At 34.0% G+C, this 22,301-nt stretch overlaps 3 protein-coding genes across 4 annotated transcripts; 2 read left to right on the forward strand and 1 right to left on the reverse strand.

Annotated features, from left to right (window-relative positions):
- Nucleotides 1-3,582: 3,582 nt before the first annotated feature.
- On the forward strand, nucleotides 3,583-4,086 carry LOC121776933 (transcriptional regulator SUPERMAN-like). Its single transcript, XM_042174077.1, has one exon. The coding sequence runs from the start codon at nucleotides 3,583-3,585 to the stop codon at nucleotides 4,084-4,086; it is 504 nt and encodes a 167-aa protein (XP_042030011.1).
- Nucleotides 4,087-7,609: 3,523 nt separating this feature from the next.
- On the forward strand, nucleotides 7,610-12,333 carry LOC121776547 (ethylene receptor 2-like). 2 transcript variants are annotated; one of them, XM_042173730.1, is made up of 3 exons: nucleotides 7,610-7,784; nucleotides 8,315-10,176; nucleotides 11,652-12,333. In XM_042173730.1, exons 2-3 carry the CDS (start codon nucleotides 8,407-8,409, stop codon nucleotides 12,195-12,197), a joined length of 2,316 nt encoding a protein of 771 aa, XP_042029664.1. In that variant the 5' UTR covers nucleotides 7,610-7,784; nucleotides 8,315-8,406; the 3' UTR covers nucleotides 12,198-12,333. The 2 variants fall into 2 exon arrangements, with proteins under 2 accessions (XP_042029664.1, XP_042029663.1); XM_042173729.1 differs by having other exon boundaries at nucleotides 7,610-7,759.
- A 7,564-nt stretch (nucleotides 12,334-19,897) lies between these two features.
- On the reverse strand, nucleotides 19,898-22,221 carry LOC121777306. Its single transcript, XM_042174512.1, has one exon. It carries the CDS (start codon nucleotides 21,732-21,734, stop codon nucleotides 20,046-20,048), a length of 1,689 nt encoding a protein of 562 aa, XP_042030446.1. The 5' UTR covers nucleotides 21,735-22,221; the 3' UTR covers nucleotides 19,898-20,045.
- Nucleotides 22,222-22,301: the final 80 nt, after the last annotated feature.

Here is a 22,301-nt window from a genome sequence, read left to right on the forward strand (position 1 = left end):
TACCCTTTATTTTGAAAAAAGTCAACTACATTATTAATATATTTAACTACTCCCATTATTATGTTTTTCTCTGTTAATACACACTTCTCTATATAAATACACTAAACAATATTCATAAAATCTCGTGTTACTTGATAAGTGTGATATGTTAATCGGGACGCAGGAGAACCATATTGATTTATTTCCGACTGCAAAATACTCCATTTGTATACCATTAAATGTTTCATTTTGACCTTCTAAGATATTTAACATTACATATTTCATTTTATTTTTATTATATTCATTAATTGCTTACAATCACATTTTATTACAAAATTAATACTCCACTAAATTAAGGGTTTTTTTTATCTATATTCCTTCGCATTTCTTAAAATTGGTGTCGATCTTGTGCGAAAACAATTAATGACAGACTAATAGTTATCAGTATATAGTATAAATGCCAGCATTGGTGCCGTACGTGCTATATAATATATAATGCATTGTTTCGATCAAGTCCAATTGTATTAAGACTAAAATTAATTAATACTCTGTTAATTAATTAATTAATTATGCTTTGGGATGATATAGCTGCACTCGAAGCAACGCGGAAGCTACGTACACTAATGTTGTTTCCCCTCATGCTTTAATTTGTCCGAACCAAAAGAAAAATAAAAAAATTTAAATTTTTAAATGAAGAATGTTGTTAATTAATCTTATTAAATTAACAAATTAATTTCTAGAACGTTTGCCGACTGCAAGTACAGCGATGACTTTAGTCGTCTCTTTCGTTTGTCACACTGCAGGGAACCAGCTATAAATAATTTTTAATTAAAAGCATAACCAGACATAAGTTACTTCTGAGATGTGATACTTAAAATTGCTAATCTATTAGTAGTACTTTTATTCTTTTCATATTTTTCTTAGACTCAACTGAGACTCCATATAATCAAACAAAACGTTTTGTATCACGGCTTCATGTACGAGATTATAACAATTGGAAATAGTGTGGATGGTATAACATAAATCTTAGAAAAATATAACATATTAATTATGGATCTCAAATTTTTGTTTTCTATTCATCTCTTATTCTAATTTATCCACTACGTATTATAATTAAATTACGTATTAATTAATAGCCTAGAAAAAATTTACCTAATTAAAGTTCTTAAAAATGGATAGAAATTTGGTAAGTAACTGATATATTAGAATATAGTGTAGAAAATATTGAACGAAAAAAAAAATTCACTGTCTTAACTTAATAATAGTAGAGTGAACTACAAAAATGGTCTTTGGACATAGTTCCTGGACTTTAAAAATATCGCCAGACATTCTTGGACTAATGGTTTATCTCAAATTTGATCCTTTTGCCATTTTTTTATACGAAAATACTATTTTAAGCATTTGGACAATTTGGTCTTTTTACACTTTTGAAAATCTGATATTATTTCAGCGATGTACTAAATATGCTATTATTTCTAAATCATCATTCTTCTTCCCTTTTGTCATCCTTCACTTTGTTTCTTTATTTCAATATTAGATTTAATTTTATAAAATCTAAACCCAAAATTTTAAATTTTGATTTTTAAATATCAATAAATTGTATTAATTATTAAAATTAATAAATAACAAAAATAATAGTTTTAATCAATATTTTATAGTGTCTAATATTTAATCAAGGTATGCCAACGCCAACTTAGTTTAAAACAATATTTAATAGTTTTAATCATAAATAGATCATATAACACGATTTATTCTGAAATAAATATGCATCTAATGTAAAACTAATATAATTTTCGTTTATTTATTTGAAAACAATCAAAATTAACTAGAAAATTTCAACAAAAATACTCTTATATAAAATCTTTAGTAGTATTAAATTTTTAGTCAACTTCATAATATTTAATCACAAGCAACTATAACAACCGAACGAAGGCTAAATCGAATAGCTCTTATTTTTCCACCATGATTAATAGTATTATTTTTCTGTACTTCTTCATTTCAGCTGAATATTATATTAAATAACAAAAATTAATAGTTATAATCAATATTTATAGTGTCCATGAATTAATAGTTTTAATTAAAAAAATTATTGACATTTAAAAATTTTAATTTAAAATTTAATTTTATAAAATTAAATCTAATATTAAAAAAGAAACAAAGTGAAGGATGACAAAAGGAAGAAGAATGATAATTTTGAAATAATATCAGATTAGTACATCACTGAAATAATATCAGATTTAAAATATTAAAAGTGTAAAATGAACAAATTGCCCAAATGCTCAAAAAAGTATTTTCGTATAAAAAAATGGCAAAATAACCAAATTTGAGATAAACCCTTTCGTCCAGGGATGTCTGGTGATATTTTTAAAGTCCAGAGACAATGGGCGAGATAACCCATCGTCCAGAAACCATTTTTGTAGTTTACTCTAGTAGTAAAAACTTAAAACACGTATAGTACTACAAAAGAAGCCCACTCGCAGTGTGATTACATTGGCTGAGAGAAGAGTAGGGGTGAGCCACTGCATAACTCCCATCCCCCAAACCCCCCTCCCCCGCAATGCAACCCGTCCCATCGACCCCTACATCTTATTAAAAGAAATAATAGTGCTCCAATCATCTCGCAATAAGAGTCATATTTGGTTATGGCATGAGAAATATAAAAAAAAGGTGGGTTGAATAAGTTAGTGAAATATAAGTCTCGCTTATATATAGTACTCCCTCCGTCCCATCTCATGTGATGGATTTCTGTTCGCCACGGTAATTAAGAAAATGATATGTATTGAGTTAAAGTGGAGAGAGTAAGTATGAGAGAGGAAAAAGTAAGAGAGATAAAGAGAGAATAAAATAAGAATAAGAGAATAAAGTAAGAGAGAATGAATAAAATAAGAGATGGTTGAAGTTTTGTTTTTAGCTAAAAAAGGAAATCAATCACTTGAGATGTGACAACCCAAAATGGAAAGTTGATCACTTGAGATGGGACGGAGGGAGTATTAGTTTTTTAATAAAAATGTGAGTGGAATAAGTTTGTGGAATGTGAGGCCTACTTACCGTTTATCGTAAAAGTGAAATAGGACTTTTATTGTGGGATGAATCGAAATGTCAAAACATGACTCTTATTATGGGACAGAAGGAGTACTAATTTTTATGAATAAATTAAAATTAAAGAGAAAGCGTATACTTCCATTGTCTCAGTAGTCTTCTTTCAAGAAATCAAGTAAGACTATTTTGAAGAAAGACTTTAATCCGTCTTAATCCTCAAACCTGCCGTAACAAGCGAAGATAATAATGATATCTTCCCTGTCTCAGTCGTCTTTCTTTCAACCATGTAGATGAAGCCAAACTATATAATTTGAAGATTCTATTTCCATTAAATTTAATCCAAGATTTATATTTATATACAGGGAGGCAATCCAGGAGACATCCAACATTAAAAATCAAAAGAAATATTCACAACCCTTGCCGGCCAAAATAAATAAAACAAAAAAAAAACACAACTGTATACAAAAACCAACAATCTTAAATTCACTACTAGTTTCCTTCCATCCCTTTCCCTATCTCAATCCAAAGAAGAAGAAGAAGAATATCTTGCTCTAGTAATTCCCAATGAAATCCGATCAAGACATGGATGACATAGAAAAACATGGAGAAAATTCCGATGCACCAAAGCTTGATGAGGCTAAAGCAAAGGACGAGAACGAGGACGAGGACGCGGGCGTGGGGAGGTCGTACGATTGCAGCTTCTGCAAGCGCGGCTTCACCAACGCTCAAGCCCTCGGCGGCCACATGAACATCCACCGGAAGGACAAGGCCAAGACCAAGCAGAAGAACGAAACCTCGAATAAGTCCAAAGAGAATCCGAGGTTTAAGCAGCAGCAGGTATCATCACCCCCTCATCATCATCATCACTACCAGCAGATGAATTATCAAGTCTACTTGCCCTCATCAAACCCTAGTTCTCGAGCCGGGAATAGCTATTCGCCTCTTTCAAGGCCGGAAGAGGCGGATTTGTGGCTGAGGGTGGGAGCGTCGCCGCCTGCTGCTGGTGGAGGCAGCAATGTGGAGGAGACTGAAGTGGATTTGGAGCTTCGCCTTGGCCACGACAAGTGACCGACCGATCATCAAGTTTTCGACGATGATCTTGATAAGTCATGGTGTTTTATACTGTCTGTTTGTGCTTAATTTGTAAGAGGATTTTTATTGTAGAGAAATTAAGTTCAATAAAAGGGGATAAGCATAACTGCTTCTCCTCAGTGTTGTTCATTTAAAGTCATTTCATTTTATTAATTTCATGGTCAAATTATTGATTTCTTACCTTTGTTTCTTCAATCCTTTTGCAGTATACTATCTTTTGCTTACTTTCTCTTACTTTCCATACTCATAAAATTTAATTTGTGTGACTCAACTAATTGCAGGTGTAGGTACATGAAGTGTTTAATTTGTTTAGCTAAACATTAGTAAATAATTTTTAGGAATATACTTGTTGTCCGAAAACCAGAATCTCTCTCTCTCTAATTACAAGCACACAAACACAGTTTAGTTGATGCATATTTGAGGTTGCAATGAAATGTTCTTGCAGAGGACATCGAGAAGCAATGTTTTATTTACTTCCTTTGAATTGTCATGTATATGTGATAGTGAGGGTTTGTCGATGCACACTTGAACTTCACATTAGTGTATGATATTATCCTCTTTAATTTGGCTAAGCTCTCACGATTTTACTCTTGTGATACACCCCAAATGATTTTCATACAAATGAGTAGCAGTTGCACTTATATATTGCTTGCTCATTTTCTAATTCTCCGATGTGTGATGCTTTGAACCCCGACATGATATAGAAGATCACTAATTATCAATTTAATTACTTGGAGTTTGGGGGAGGAGATGATTAGGGCTTTAACTGGAGTCCTATCTCTTTCAACTTAAAAGAGGTACACCTTTACCGATGTGAATCAAATATTCATCTTTTTTGGCTTTTTTTATCATGCATTTTTATGTGTTTTTAGAATTACAAGTATGTTATTTTTCTTCTTAGCTAGGTCATGGATCGGATTAGAATTGGAGATGAGACAAAGTTTGAAGCATGCCAACGAAAGGCGATCCGATTACAATGCACGGACCTACCTTCCACACAGACCGTGCCTTTGTGCCCAGCCTTCGCACGGAATGTTGTGAAGAAACATGAAAACGCAGAGAAAGGTGGAGAAGAAACAAAGACAGCGGAGAAGATGAAGAAGGATAGCAACGGGCCATTATCTTCAACCCCGAAACACCATGAATATTCTGGTTTTCCTTACATTTGGTGTTATTGTGTTTACAATGCTGAGCTAGAAATCTAAGTGTTGCTCTTGGCATGTAACTAAAGGGATGTTCGAATAATTTACTACACGAATAATTTTCTCTCCCTCTTCTATATTGCATTTAATTTTACCTCACTTCACTTTTCCTCTTCTACATTTTCTTTCCTCCAACCATTTTTCTTCTTATTCTCTAAAGCTTAATGCAATAATGGAAGGGACCGTCGCAAGTTTGATGCAAGGCTTAATGCAATAGTTGAAAATTGAAATGATGGGACGACAAAGTCTTGATATTAAAAATGAATTAATCATGAATTGACTACTTCTACTTTTTCTTGTTGATGAAATTGGCAGACTTTCCTCTTTAAAAATTGTTATAATCTATCTCATCATCCTCGAAAAAATCTATGCTGTAAATATTTAAATTAAATGTACATTACTTATGTGATCAAGTTATGTTTGGTTGATTGGATATTTAAAAAATATTTAATCTAGGCTCTAGTTTTTAATAGTGTTATTACAATTTTTTTATCAAATTAAAATGATGGGGATAACAATAGAAATTGATAACAATAATTATTTAATTCATTGGAATTATCAAGGAGTATCGACAAGTTAAATTTTTTATTTACATGAGACATACGAGGAGAATATTAATTAGGTTCAGAGAATAAGAAGAAAAATGACGAAGAAGATGACATATAGAAGAAAGTAGAGAAAAAGTGAAGACGGAGAGAGAAAAAAAAATAAATGTAAATTTGAAGAGCATTAAATACAAGAGAAAATTGAAATTTAGTCTCTATACTTTGTGATCTTTATATTTGTAGATGAAAACACTGAATAACGAATGAGTAATGCTACTATAACGCATGTAAACATTATAAAATTATATAAATCACATTTTGTTTAAATATGAATAGCTAATTATGTTATACATGATTTACTAGTTTTGGAGACAAAAACAAAACTCAATTAAAATGTTGGTTAAGAATTTGTTGGAAGAGAAATTGAAATTTGATACAGATTATTGTGACATCACTCGCGTGTATTGAGGTAGAAATTCATTACTACTTTGGAAAAGAACAAGTAGAAGAGATTTGAGAGGAAAGTGAAACTAGTTAGAAAAAGTAAAGAAAGAAAAACCTCTTAAACTATCAATTGAAGTTATAAATTCATTTTGGTGTCCAAAATTTATTCTTTCAAATTTATTTTGGGGGAGATGAAACAAAATTCATTTTGGTCACCCTGTGGTCAATTGTGATCTTCATAACGTCAAGAGAATTTGAAAGCTACTACAATACACAATATTTGCAGTATTAAATAATTAAAATAAGATTAAAAAAATATAATGAATATAGAATTATAATTTAATCCTAGAAAAGGGCAAAAAATGACTCACATTGTGTTCCATCTAAGTGAAAAAATATACTGAATTCGGTGAATAAATTGTGTCTAAAAATTTAAATTGTAGGAAATAAAGTTTTTATTGCCCTTATTAGGGTTTTGGAGGCAGATTTAAAAATAAGAATCAATATTAATATTTTTCAATTTTTAAATAGAGAAAATTATATTTTTAGTTCTGGTCATTGCACTAATTATAGCTGTGGTCAATATTTTTTAAAAATATCACGTATGAACATTGAAAATTTCCTGAACCAAAACATCCCAAGCTATATCTTGTTCATGAGAAAGAGAACCACCAATTCCATAACACTGAATTCATTTATTTAGTTGTATTCTTCCAACAGAAATAATCGAAGTATGTGGAAAATAATTCCCTCATCACAACAAAGAATTGAATTTTGACGAAATTATCAGTCCTTCTCCTTCTCACGCAAAACATATAAATAACCTTATAATTTGGAGGGTATTTTGATAAAATAAAAATATAAAAAGTCCTTTTGGTTATTACAATTTTAGTTTATCTCACATTTCCATTTTTAAAAAAAGTTACTCACATATTAATATAAAAATTATATTTTCTATCTCCATTTAATACAAAAACAAAACCTCATAAAATTTTATATCGTCCCACAAATATGACATCTTTAATGGGACGGAGGGAGTATTCAATAAGTTCTCATGATATTTTTATAGAATATGGACTACGAACAAAAAATATAATTTTCTTTTATACATATTTATAACTATTTTATAATTTTGGTCTAAAATTGAATCGCGTGATTTAATACTATGAATCAAACACAGTGCAAATTAAATTTAATTGAGTAAGGTATGGGTCCCACCTACCCTCTACGATTCTCTCTCTCTCCTCTCTCTACAAATATAAATAGGAAGTATTTCCACTCTCTTTCTCTTCTTTTCCGTTTCTCTTCGCCACCTGTTTTTGCTCCGCCCACCGGAAGGAACGCCGGCGCCCCTCTCGCTCTTCCCCGCAACTCGCACAACACTTCTCTTTTACAAATTTCCGCATACAAAGAGAAAAGAAGGAACAAAATGATAGCTAACTTTTTCCAAAAATCTCGGTGAGCTTCCTGCCGAATCGACTACGTACGGATTCACATGCGTCTACAGGAGCTTAATCGTGTTTTTGTTTTTGCAAAATTTCTTTTCCAGCAGATCGGTTAGAAAATTTTGAAATGAACCAGCATTTTGGTAGATTCCATATCAAAATTCAGATACTAACAGCTAGCTAATTTTTTCACTAAATTTCGTCGAGACCTCTCTTTCAGTGATTTTTCTCAATTGGCTTTGTGATTTGATTCCTTGAGCAGCAATTTAAGCTTTGTTGGCAACACAGATGAATGTCTAAAATCCTTTGTTTTTCTGTTTGAATGCAGAAATAAGATCTAAAGAGTATGATTTTTCAGTTACGAGTTCTTATTTGCTTTGCCGTAAGAAATTTCCTTATGTGATTAGTTCAATTACAATTGTAAAAGGCAGAAATTGAATATTATAGTCGTCCTTTTTGGAAGTTATTGACTGGTTGAATATTATATGTGAACTTGTATTTTAATATTATGAATTCATAGGGTTTCACTTATTTATGTGTTTTGATTAGATCGAATATTTTCCAACAGGGAATGAGTGCCTGCGGTTCTGTTGTGGGATTGTGATTGGAGTGGTCCATTTTTCATCTCAACTGTGTATCTAGAAGCATAACATACGTTGGATGGCAATGTTGAAGGCATTAGTATATCCATGGCTGTTGTTGTTGATGTTGTTGCTGTTGTCGTTGTTTGTATCCATGTCGACTGCATACAATGCTTTCGGCTGTGGCTGTGATGAGGAAGGGTATTGGAGCGTTGAGAATATCTTGGATTGGCAAAAGGCCTGTGATTTCTTGATTGCAATTGCTTACTTCTCGATCCCGCTTGAACTCATTTACTTCGTTAGCTGCTCCACCTTTCCATTTAAATGGGTGCTGGTTCAGTTCATCTTGTTCATTGTCCTGTGTGGCATGACTCATTTGCTGAATGGTTGGACCTATGGACCTCACACCTTTCAACTCATGCTGTCTCTCACCATTTTCAAGTTTCTCACTGCCCTTGTCTCATTTGCAACGGCTATAACCCTTTTCACCCTCATCCCACAGCTGCTCAAGGTGAAGGTGAGGGAGATCATGCTGAGGAAGAAGACAGGGGATCTTGATCGGGAAGTTTTGACTATCAAGAAGCAGAAGGAAGCTGGCATGCGTGTTAGGATGCTGACACGTGAGATACGCAAGTATCTTGATCGCCATACTATTTTTTACACGACTCTGGTTGAGCTGTCAAAGGTTTTGGATTTGGAAAACTGTGTTGTTTGGATGCCAAACTCAGGTAGAACGGAGATTAACCTAACGCATGATTTGAGAGAGAAAAGCCTCCCAAATACATATAATTCGGTTATCCCTACTAGTGAGCCTGATGTGAGAAGGGTCAAGGGAAGTGAACGGGTGAAAATACTTGATCCTGATTCCCCACTTTCTCTTGCAAGCAGTAGGGAAGTTGGTGAACCGGGATGTGTGGCTGCGATCAGGATGCCAATATTGAGGGTTTCCCATTTCAAAAACGGCACTCCCAAGATGGTTAAAGCCTGTTATGCTATTCTCGTCTTGGTCCTTCCCAGTGGACAGGGTAGAACATGGAGTAAGCAAGAACTCGAGATGGTGGAGGTGGTTGCTGATCAAGTTGCTGTGGCTCTCTCACATGCAGCTGTTGTTGAAGAAGCCTTATCCTTGACAGAAACGCTCGAGGAAAAAAAACGTGCACTGCAGCAGGCCAGCCGGAACGCAATGATGGCAAGTCAAGCGCGCTGTGAATTTAAAAAGGTGATGAGTAACGGATTAAGAAGGCCGATGCACTCGATTCTTGGCCTGCTATCAATGCTACAGGATGAACCGCTGAGTGACGAGCAACTTCTTCTCGTTGGCACGACGTTCAAGGCTGGTAATGTTCTTTCGAGACTGATAAACGATGTCATGGATACTGCAGGAAAGGATTATAGCAGATTCCCTTTGCATATGAGGCCCTTCGAACTTCACTCTATGATAAAAGAAGCTGCATGCCTCTTTAAATGCATGTGTGCTCTTAGGGGTTACAAATTTTCTATTGAAGTGGATAACTCAATGCCAAAATATGTGATAGGTGATGAGACAAGAGTGTTTCAGGTGATTCTGCATATGATTGGTAATCTGTTAAATGCAAGCAGAGGAGGTGGATTTCTTTTGTTACGAGTGCATTCTGCGAGTGGGAGTCAGGTGTGGAATGACCAGAGACGAGTCCGATGGAGGTTGAATTCATCGGATAGATATGCTTATGTTAGGCTTGAAGCCGGTATCCGTCATACCAATTCTGATTCCCAGTCAGGCAACAGTTCTGTGATTCAATACAGTGGCCAGAGATGTTCGGGTGGAGGCAAGGAAATCATGAGTTTTGACATGTGTAAAAAAATCGTTCAGGTTTTCACTCAGCCTCAATACTTTATGAGTACATACTGTTCGTTTACTGATGTTGCTAGAGTCCTGCAAGTCAGATCCTCTATTGCATCTTCCAATGAGTGTCATATTTTGTCAATGGAGATTAACAAAAATGGTAACATTTTGCATGTATAGACGGTTATTGATACACAGCCCTAAACCATACTATCAATAGAAATGTTGCACGATGATGTCATAAAGGATCGAACCCTCTATATCATATTGCACAACATCTGCTATTACATTCTGCATGTATAGACATTTATTAAGTGTTTTTTCATACGCAGAATTTAGCAGATATCTTGACACGTGGCCCTAATCCATACGTGCAGTATGAAATGTTAAACGGTGATGCAATAAAGGATTAGATCCCCTATGGAAGATCATTACGCAATGTCTGTTATTGCATTCGTGAATGATTGTCATTTTTGTTTATGGAAATTCATGAAAATGGAGACGTTTTGCATGTATAGACGGTTATTAAGTGTTTTCATACGTAGGATTCGTTAGATACCTTGACACGTTGCCCTAATCAATACATACAGTATGAAATGTTGCACGTTGCCCTAATCAATACATACTGCACCATGAATGATTGTCAATTTTTGTTTATGGAAATTCACAAAAATAGACACCTTTTGTTCAAGTGTTTTCATACACAGAATGTGGTAGGTATCTTGACACGTGGCCCTAATCGGTAGATGTAGATACACGGTGATGTAGTAAAGGATCGGATCCTATATGGCATCATTGTGCAAAGTTTGTTATTTCATTCATGAATAATTGTCATTAAGTGTTTTCATATGCAAAATTTGATAGATATCTTGACATGTGGCCCTAATCCGTACGTACAATAGGAAATGTTGCAGGGTGATGCCATAAAGGATAGGATCATCTATGGCATCATTGCTCAACATCTGCTATTGCCTTCATGAATGATTGTTCTTTTTGTTTATGGAAATTCTTGAAAATAGTGACATTTTCTGCATGTGTAAACGGTTATTAAGTGTTTTCATACCCAAAATTTGGTAGATATCTTGACACGTTGCCCTAATTCCTTCATACAGTATGAAATGTTGCACGGTGATGCAATAAAGGTTCGGATCCTCTGTGGCATCACTGCGCAACATATGTTATTGCATTCATGAATGATTGTCATTGTGTTTATGGAAATTAACAAAAATGGAGACGTTTTGCAAGTATAGACTATTATCAAGTGTTTTCATATGCAAAATTTGGTCGATATCTTGACACGTGGCCCTAATCCGTAAATACAATAGAAAATGTTGCACGTGATGCAATAAAGGATCGGATCCTCTATGGCATCATTGTGCAACGTCTGATATTGCATTCACGAAGATTGTCATTTTTTTGTTTATGGAAATTCACTCAAATCCTGGCATGATCTGTTGCATGATCAATCTAATATTTCCCTTAAATCTAATTATCTGAGACAGATAATGCAAGGAGACATCTGGATGGTACCGAATCCGGAGGGATTCCATCAAAGCATGGTGCTCGTCTTGCAGTTCCAGGCGCGGGCATCCTTTGCAGTAGACATATTAGAACAGGAGCAATATATTAAGCGTGTGCAATCCAACTCTGTTTTCAAAGGTCTGCAAATTCTCCTAGCCGATGCTGATGCTGGGAACAGAGCCGTGACGAGGAGGTTGCTGGAGAAGCTGGGGTGCATAGTGACTGCAGTCTCATCTGGATCCGAATGCCTCAGAGCTGTTGGTCCATCCGTGCCCCCGTTCCAAGTCGTGCTTCTGGACATTCACCTCCCCGACTTGGATGGCTTCGAAGTTGCTGAGGAGTTGCGCAAGGATAAAAGCCGGGACTGGCTGCTGATCGTCGCCTTTACTGCGAGCGACGATGAAGAGACTAGGGCGAAGTGCTTGGAGGTTGGAATGGATGGTGTTTTGGCGAAACCAGGTTCGTCTCGTGATCTTGCGCGTGAGCTCGAGTGTATTTTGCTGCGGCCAAGTCGACTATATACCTAGATAGAGTGTTAGTTGATTGAATGAACTAACCTAATTCTGCCTTTTAGAATAAACGCAAAGGCACATGTGTTGTGTAGCGGATATTATCGACGGATTCACAGTATATAATACAATCAGATAGAAAAACTATCTGGTTTACAAATATTTTCTTCTTTCGTTTTGCACCATTATGTTTTATAATTAATATCGTCCCTCTTAAGTTCATGCACTAATTAGAACTGAGAGCCGTCGAAACTCAAATTTAATTGACGGATTTTGAAGGAAATTATCTCTGTTGTTAGTATCGTCAATTTCGTATATAGACAGACGTCTGAAATTTGGTTTGGTTTAGATTTTCGTCACAGAAAAAAAGTGATTGAGTGTGTTAATGATAGTTTTTTTTTTAATGAGAAAAGTGACATCTTTGTAGGAAAAATTTGTGATTTTACTCTATATAAAATGAGTAAAAGTTTAGGAGGTACAAATCTATCTATCTATGCATATATAAAATGAGAGTTTTGGGACGTTTTGAATAATAATTTTGTGCAAGGGAAGTAAATGCAATTAAGAAAAGTTGAGGCGTTACTTAACAAAAATGCCATTGTGGTTAATTTAAATGCATATTATAACTTTTAATCACAATTAAGTTATAGCTAATAGGGTGGGTTACAAAGAAATGGAAAGCCAAAAGACTCAACGATCCCATAAACTATAATAATTGGAGGATTTGGCACTCTCCATACGCATTTGCAAAATCATAATGAACCAAATTATAGGACGAGCCAAATGAAATGCATGCATTATTATTTAAGATATTAAAGCCACTACAACTTTTCATTTGCACCAATCCAAATTGCTTTGGTTCTATATAAACCATCTGCATATATCGTATTCCTTCCCCAATTCTCTTCCTTCAATGTCTAAGAAACTGTAGAGCTTTTGGAAGGCGCATGGAAGGACTTGAAATGAGATCGATCGAGCAGCTTAAAAGACACATAGAAGGAGGTGGTTGGAGGGAATTAATTTTTGGGAAGAAACATAGAAGTAAACGGCGATTTTTTTTAGATTTAGGATTTCATCTCTAACTGTAAATTGAACTTCATATTTTGGGCTAAATAATTACTAGCGAGAAGGGCGATATTTATGAAATAATAGTGGTTTAATTTTTTCTACACATTTGATTTTAACTAATATCTACATTATTGTAAACTAAGAATAAATTTTTATATCTTTTATCTTCAATTTTTTGTGATTATCCAAGATCTTAAAAGAACAATAAAACTATATAATAATGTTAGCTATTTTATAGTATTAGTATTGTGGTATATGTTATGTAATCTTTAAATGTTAATAATATATTTAATGTATTTTATTTTAAAGTTAGTGAAATTTGTATTCAATTTTTAGTATATTTAATATATAAATACAATTAATAAACAAATTGTATTAAATTATTTAATTTATAAAGTTGTTGTAGTTGGATATATATCATGGGCTTGAAAGAATTATTAAGGAGTTAGCTTAGCCGCTTAACATAAATATGATATTTAAAAATTGTTATAAAATTAGATGCACAAAATTAATGAAATTAATAGGTGAATAGTTGATTGATTGACAATTAATAATATGAATGAGTGCAGTTCATTTTTAATTTATGAAATTGATGTTTAGGAAAAAAAAATAGAATGTCATCATGTTTTTTTAATTAATATTGCATTTTCTTGATATAAGCATATAAACAGATTTACAGCTAAGATTTAGGTAAAAAAACCTCTTCTATCGGTAAGGATTCCGACCCAGTGTAAGATATCGAATACAAATCTAAAACCCTCAAATAGAATAAGTGATCAATAAAGTAAAATTGAACTGGGGCGGAGGGAGAATTTTATTGATATTTGGCTCATTTGTTGGTCATGATGAGTATATTTTAAAGTTAAGGGTTTAGGATTTAGGTTTCAAGGTTTGGGTTTTTAGTGTATAGGGTCACTATATTGCAATGAAATGAAGCTCGACTAGGAAGTGTCTCACCAGTGCAATCTTAAATTATTGCAACGTAAACTTGCTCCTGCAATTATAACTCAACAGTTAATTCATATTTTCATAGAATTAAAATGCTTTTTAATTTTAAGTCATTTGAGGAGATTATGCATATTGGTAATGTATGTGATGAAATGATTGCAACATACATACTTTCATACATTTGTACAATAATATAAGAAAATAGGTTAGATTTTTGCATTTTTAGATGATTATCACAATGTTAATAAATAATAATAATAATAAGGTTTTATTTAGTTTTGTGATAATTATGAGAAGTAGAAATGAAAAGGTTTTTTAAAATAAATTAAATTGAGAGGTGGAAGTATAAAGTTTTTTTGAAGATATATTGATTACCTATTTAAAAATTTGAAGTTAAATAGTAGTACTCCACTACTAATCAAACCTCTATAATATTAATTTTTTTATTATTATTGTAATCTTTGGGGAAGTAGAAATGAAAAGGTTTTGGAGGTGAAAAGATTTTTTGGGTTCGCTTAGTAACGGAGAGAAGAGAAGTGAAAAGGTTTTAGAAGAGGTGATGAATTGAAAAGATTTTAAATAGCTAATGGTATTTAAATAATTAAATGCATAATCAATAATGTTGTTACAAGAAAATTGAATTTCCATGTTTTATTTGAGTAGTAAAAGTAAACTAAATGTTGGTTGACTTGCAACTTTTGTGGCTTAATCTCTTACATTGTTCTACTACGTTTCTACTTAGTTAATTGTACATTATAAGTTAAATGCACATATTAAATTATATGAATAAAATACAAATAATTTAATTTAATTTGTGGTCATATTTATTAAAAATATGGAAATGTACATTGATTTTATTTTTCAAACTTACTCTATCCATATATTTTTTTCTATATTTATGTACAGTTTTCAATATTATCATTATATAATAAAATTTTCTTATCTTAAATTTGTGACACAAATTATTATAAACTCATCATTTGTATATCACAACTTTATTTTAATAAAATTCACTACTTTAATCAAATGTATTATTTATATTTTTTATTAAATACATTATAATTTTAGACGGGTGTGATACTAGTTTGTTATAAATGGGAAGGTTGTGAGATTATTACAATAGTATTAAAATTAGTTTTCATATGAAAACATCCTTAAAATTTGTGATTTAATTTGCAGGTAACCCTATCGTAAGGCAATATAACTATGAAAATGGAGACGCATACTTGTGTAGTTGTGTGTATAATATTATTATATGACGTGTGTGCGTGGACAATCATGTGAGAGACAGGTTGAGAAGTTAGTTGAAAATTGAAATCGAGATTTTTATTTTTATTTTTATGTGAAATTTTAAATTATCATAAACAATCATGAACTTTATTCAGCACTAATTCAACTCTGGGCCCATTCTTTATATCTCTTGTTTTGTTTGTTTCGAGTTGCAATTTTATTCACGGTTTTCAAGAAGGAGAGAATCGCACTTTTGTCAACTGAATCAACTTGTTGTACTTGTAATTGCAGATTGAATCCAAATCTAGTTTCAGAAAAAGTAACTATAAAGTATTGATACATTGGCAAAGTGTTCTACAATATTTACAGTTTGGAGAAATTCATTTTGTGAAAACAAGTTATAGTTTGAAGTGAATAACCATAAAATTTCGATGGATTCTAAAAGAAAATTAGTTTTTTTTGGCGGTCTGGAATATTTTGCCTAAAGTAATATTTGCCTAAAACTTGAGGATGAATCCTATATTTGCCTAAAGTAATATTTTGAACATTTGTGGAATTGGAAAAACAAAAAAAGGAGAAAAACTCTGCAATTAGCAATAAATTGAAGAGTAATTAGTTGAAATAGTTTAGATAAGAATGCAGAATGATAGTAGTTGTTGGGTTGAATACTCAAATAAAGGTTGAAGATTGGAAATGTCTTCAAAATTTAACCATTAAAATTCCTTTCCATAATCAGCTGTCAATCTCTTATTGCTTGTTACATGAGACTGGTCGGTGGTTTATCTACTTTTGTTCCATTTTCATGAGGTTGGGAAGCTCTTGCATCATTTGCCCACTTAATTAACATCACTATATTAACAATTTATTTTAGGGGTATTTGGTACTTATTAATTAAATTGTATGATTATAATTAGAACTGAATTTGAAGTTTAAATATTTTAAAATTTTAAATAATTTTGTTTAGTAAAATTAAGTAGTTAATACAAAATTATGTTTAATTTGAAAATTTTGTTTGGTAAACTAAAAAATTAAACAAAATAATTATACATAGAAATCAAATGCATTCGCCAAATTTTGACTAGCTACATCTGCGTCCCTCTTCCTCTTAGTACGATCATCGTCTAAACTCTTCGTAAGATATTCCTCGAATTCTATGTCCCTATCATACCATCCAATCATTAAAGGCTTATTCCACTGTCTCCTCATCGGTCTAGGCTTTTGCTTTGGCACACTAGGTTCGGTTTCTTCAATCTCTTCAATGATGACTCCTGGGGGTTTAGCCGCCCTGAATATGAGAAGCTCTTGCGCTTCATCCTTCATTTTCTTCAATAGAGCGTCAGCTCGGGTTATCTCCACAACATAGATGTGAACTAACTTTGTTGTCGTAGACGCCACCTTGAGGAAATCCGTCAGATGTGTATCCTCAACAATGGGAAACAACGAACCGCCTGATGATCGCTCAACAATGTGTATCCTCAACAATGGTCGCCAGTGTGGTGGCGATGGCGGGGGTGTGGGTTCCCTGTTACGGCGAGACGATTTCCGGGACGACGAACCGCCTGATGATCCGGTGCGCTTCCGTTTAGGCGCCATTCGTGCAAAATAGTTTTTTCACAGAGGGGGCAGAGAGAGAGATTAGATTGAAGAGTGAGTACAATGTTTTGCAATTTTTTGGTGGAATGGGAGAGATAACTCCTTTCGCAAAACTTTTAGGCGGGGTGGGAGTGAAGGCCGAAACTAAGGCTTGTGAAATTTTTGAAAATTATTTTATAAATCACACCCAGAGTCCTGAGTACGTGGCGTGTGCGTGTGGTCCATCACGTTACCATCATGACTTGATGGCTGACACCCGCACATCAAATCACGCTAGAGTATGGTGGCCGCCACTGCAGGTCAGATGTGGTCTGACCATAATGCCCTTTTAGAGCTGAAGGGTATTTTCGGACAAAAATACCTGATATGTGATTATGTTAAACGCCAGAAACCTGTGGCAATATTTTTAAATGTCAGGGGTCTGGAGTGAAACAAATGTAAATGTCAGGGACGTTTTTATATAATTCACTCTTTTATACATCCACCCTTGTGTGTCTAATGTTGCATGTTGCATGTTGTATGGTGTGTCTGTATTGAGTATGAAAGTCTGTTCACTTTTAGGAGGTGTCTGAATTGGCCTTTATTATTTCAAAGAAAAGAAAAATATACTATTAAAACAAAGTTAATTTTTATTTTTCCTATCTGGATATGGTGTTTAAATCGATACGGAACTATTAGAGACTGAATTAAGTAGTTCAAAAAATTCAAATTTTGTTTTTTATGTAATAAAAATAAATCGCATTAAAATCTTTCCTTTTATGTCAAAACTAGTGTAACAACCGTGCTATGCACGGAGATTAATTACTTACTAATTTGAACTAAAAAAATAAAATAATATAAATAAATATGTATACAACCATTTAACCTTGTAAACAATAATATAATAACAAATGAAGTAAATTCGCAAATAATATATTATCAATTATTGAAAGTTTAGAATTATTATAAAACATTTATATATATATATATACATATATATATATATGTAAAAGTGAGTTTATAAATATAATGAGAAAAAATTCTTAAATCATAAACAGACGATACTCTAACTATTACAATCGAAGAAAAAAAACAATTAGTGGAGTGAAAATTACAATGAAAATAATAAATTAAACCAAACTATAAGTCGACTTGAGGAAAGCTTTCTTTCCGCAAGACAAATTACGATGCGGCTAGTGTTCTCGAATTGACGTATTGTCCACATAAATAAAACTACTTTCCCATAGCACGTAGAAGCATATCAAACCCGCTAGACATCAATGAAGTTGATGGAGCTCCGAGAATCGAGCAATATAACTATCCTAAAACACACTCTAAAATATAGAAAGCTTGCGAGAAAATTGAGAATGCTTTTGTTGGTGTGTAATTCATTTACAGCTTCCTGCCTTTTATAACAACAAAAATGAGAATGTGGGAGGTTCCCATGATCTCCTTCCACAACTCTCGCGCCATTAATCCCACCCAATAGACTTCTTTAAAAAAAATTCTTAATTTTTTCGCACGCTTTGTTAGATTAGATAGTTTAGTATGGAAACATATGCATGATTATAATGTAATGTTAGTAATGGATCATAGTATCGAAACATTTCCAATCATAAATCAAACACAACAATATTCAAGAAAATACATAAAAGAAAATTAAACACCACATATTATTAAATTAATTGAAACCATCATTTTCCAACAATACTACTAAATAGATTGATTTTTCTTACAGTGTATAATGTACATAACTTGTTTTATATAAATAAAAGCTTTTCATTTTTCTAATTATTACACAAATGCATAAAAACATTTTCATTTCTCTAATTACTACATAAATAATGGCGTAAGTTGTGGAAGGAGATCATGGGAACCTTTTCATTTCTCTAATTACTACACAAATAAATAAAAATCTTTTCATTTTCCTAATTTTATAAAAAAAATTCATAATGTCAATCTTGTTATTTTCCCCAAAACTCCCCTTTTATATATGTATAGATTAAAGCTCCTTAATTTGTTTTGAAATTAAATTAATGCAATGGGGTGGATAATACTCCTTCCTTCTCATTATAAAGCTTCTTAATTTTTTGGGCTGCCTCATTATAATACTCCCGGAGTGTAGTATATTTTTTTGAAATCATATGAATTCTATTTATGTATGTGTTTTGAAGTGATGAGCCTGGCTTTTATTTTAAATATATTAATTTAACTAATTTTTAGTTGGGCCAAATTTCATAAGACTTCTAAAATTTAACACGTTCATGCAAAAATAAAAAAACTTCTAAAATTAAATTACTGGGCCTTGTAAAGTATATGGGCCGAAACGATTTGTTTGAAGCCCAAATAGCATATAGTATGAATTTCAAGACTTATTTGATAATTTATTAATCTTAATCTAGATTAAGATTTTGTTGATCTATATTTTGACAGTGGTCATATGTTCTAAATTTTAAATTCGGAATTTTAAGATTAACTTTCCTACATTTTCTTATGATTTCTATACAATGATTCATTTTGACAGAACAAATTTTAAGTTATTTTTTTTGTAGGAATAAATCCTAACTTATTAGTACTAAATGACCTAATCATCTCATTTTCAGACATACAACGTTAGCCTAATTATTTCATTTTCAGATACAACGTTAGCCACATCCATTTTCAGTACTTCTTCAGCCACTGAAAATATCAGATAAAGATCTCAGCAAAAATAGATAGTTGAACTACTTCCTTAAAAATGAAAGAAACGTTACAACTACATTCTCTTTTACTTTTAAATTACAAAATTGACAGATTAATTATAGGATCATAGTAAATTCAAGAACATTTAAATTGGTCAATTTATATGTTACAATAGTAAATTCATCAATGTGTGACACAATCAACACAACCCTCAAAAGTTGTTTTCACAATAGGGATATTTTTTAGTCACAATGGTAGTAGTGTTATCACCTACATTTTATCATACATCTGCAGATGGTAATAAAGCTACCATAATCATAAATAAAATAAAAACTGCAATAAAAAAAACCAAGAGCAAAATAAAAATCAAGAAAATGAACTACTCCTGACTTGTGATTGCCACTCCATGCACTCTTCGAAATCAAAACTACTCGAACAGTCCAGCAACGCGTTCTGTTGCTGTTCGTACCGACAGATATAGTTCAGACCAACGAGCAGCTCGCTCAAAACGGCCTCTGTCTTCTCCCGATCAGCAAAATATATGGTCTGAATCAGAAGAACGTTTTTATTCGTCACAATCTGCTGCTGCTCAAAGTTGCGCTCGCTCTGCCACCTCATCATGTTATGCGCGAGAGGAGCAAGCCATTTGAGCAGCAGGTCGAGCCTCTCCCTCCAAGCGTGGGCGAGAGGAGCGTCATAGATAGCCAAGTCTTTTACGTAAGACTTCAAACTAGACTTCAGAGTCATTCTCAGACTCGTCGGGAGCATCTGATACAGATCGTCCCTAGCCTCGTCCCCTACAAGATGAGGGTAACGGAGAAGCTTCTCCAACACGATGATAACGTTAGCATAGTGCAAGGCTAACGCAGAGGCTCCGACACTATTAGGAGGTCCATGAGCAAGGAGCCTACTCTTTCTCCCAAACTTTAAACTGCTCAACAAACTTCCTTTCGTCTCGGTTTCATCTCCACTATGGATGGCATGAATTGTTCTATTCAAATCAGTTGCAGCAGTGATAGATTCCGAAACTTGATCAATCCCATCATCATAAACGACACGCTCATCGTCATCATCCACTTTGGAAGCAGAACTACTCAAACTTAAACACTCCATCAACAGCCTCCCCCGCCCTATGCAGCAGGCAGCGTTGTAAACCTCTGCACGAAACAAGCCTCCTTGGTTTCCTCGGATCCCAAGTTTACCTCCTAAACTCGGGCTTTTCTTCTCCACCCTCTCATCTCCAACTTGTCTTGAAATGGCCGAATGAGAACAGCCATCACTCTTATTTGTTGTGGAAATATCAACATTCCCCCTCCTCGAACACACATCTCCAAAAACGAAACACAGCCGAGCAAAGACTGTACACACGGTCCTCGCCAAAAGCTCAACCACCTTATCATAAGTCAAGTTCCAAAGAGAGACATCTCTCAAATGCCTCACATCCTGCTTCTGCCACGCCAATTTCTGCTCATAAGCCCTCCTCGTCTCCTCGTGCTGAAACTTCTTCACGGCCGCCTCCATCTCATTCATCACCTCCATCTCCGCGTAAAGAGCAGCCGTGCTGTTCACATACCTCTCCATCCTCCTCACCATACCCTCCATATCCCTCACAAGAAAACTCACCTCCCTAAAATCCACAGCCCCACAAACAATATCCCCATAAACGTGCTCGAAACCCTGCAGCGCCGGGATCGTGCATTTCTTCCCTAATCTACACACCACACCAGCAACCTTGTTCAGATCATCCAGCTTCTCCTCCACAACCAATTCCAACAGACGCTTCTCATCGCCACAAACAAGACTCCTAACACCCTCAGACTTCAAAACCTCATTCCTGAGCTTAAAAACCTCGTTTTCAGTGAGGGAATTGTGCAAGTGGATGATCTTAGACATGGCATTAGCTACTTCAAACGACAGTATACCTATAATCTGCTTATTATCACTAGGCCCCTGTTTTGCGCTGGGCGATTTTGTCAAATTCTCGAGATACAAAGCATGCTTTAAATTGTGGCTCACCTGATTCCCCATCTTGAGCAACCAAGGCTCCGCCACCATCTCCGCCGCGAAGATCCGAATTCGGCGGCGTCCCAATTCAGATCCGGCCCGCCATGGGAGATTCTCAATTGGAGAAATTCAGCGGCCAAGATTGAAACTTTTGCTGCAAATTGGGGGAGTGATGTGCTAGAAAAGGTTGAGAGAGGCGTGAATTGTGCGTGCGCGTGGGTGAGGTACTGAGCAAGCGTGAAGAAAGGGGAATGAGAGGTTTTGGAAGAGGGAGTGGAGCTGCAATTGATTGATGAGCACAAGCAAAAGAAGAATGGAGGGAAAAGGGAGGAAGGAGTGTGGTGTTTTGATTGGGAATTTAAGGCTGCTTTTGCGAATGCTGTGGAGATGGATTTTGTAATGATGAAATTGGAAAAGGAAGAGAGCGGTTTGAAGAAGGCGATGATGATGGTCCTATGCTTATGAGGACTTGGAATATGAACATTTCTTGCTTTTTCTTTTAAAAAAGACAACTTTAAATTTCCGATGACTGAACTCTCGACTAGAATGGAGTTGATGTGTCTTACCTATTTCATATAAATCAAGTTTTTATCGCGTAAATTGGACTCGATTGTGTGA

Source organism: Salvia splendens, chromosome 18, assembly GCF_004379255.2.
Source record: "Salvia splendens isolate huo1 chromosome 18, SspV2, whole genome shotgun sequence".
Lineage (NCBI taxonomy): Eukaryota > Viridiplantae > Streptophyta > Magnoliopsida > Lamiales > Lamiaceae > Salvia > Salvia splendens.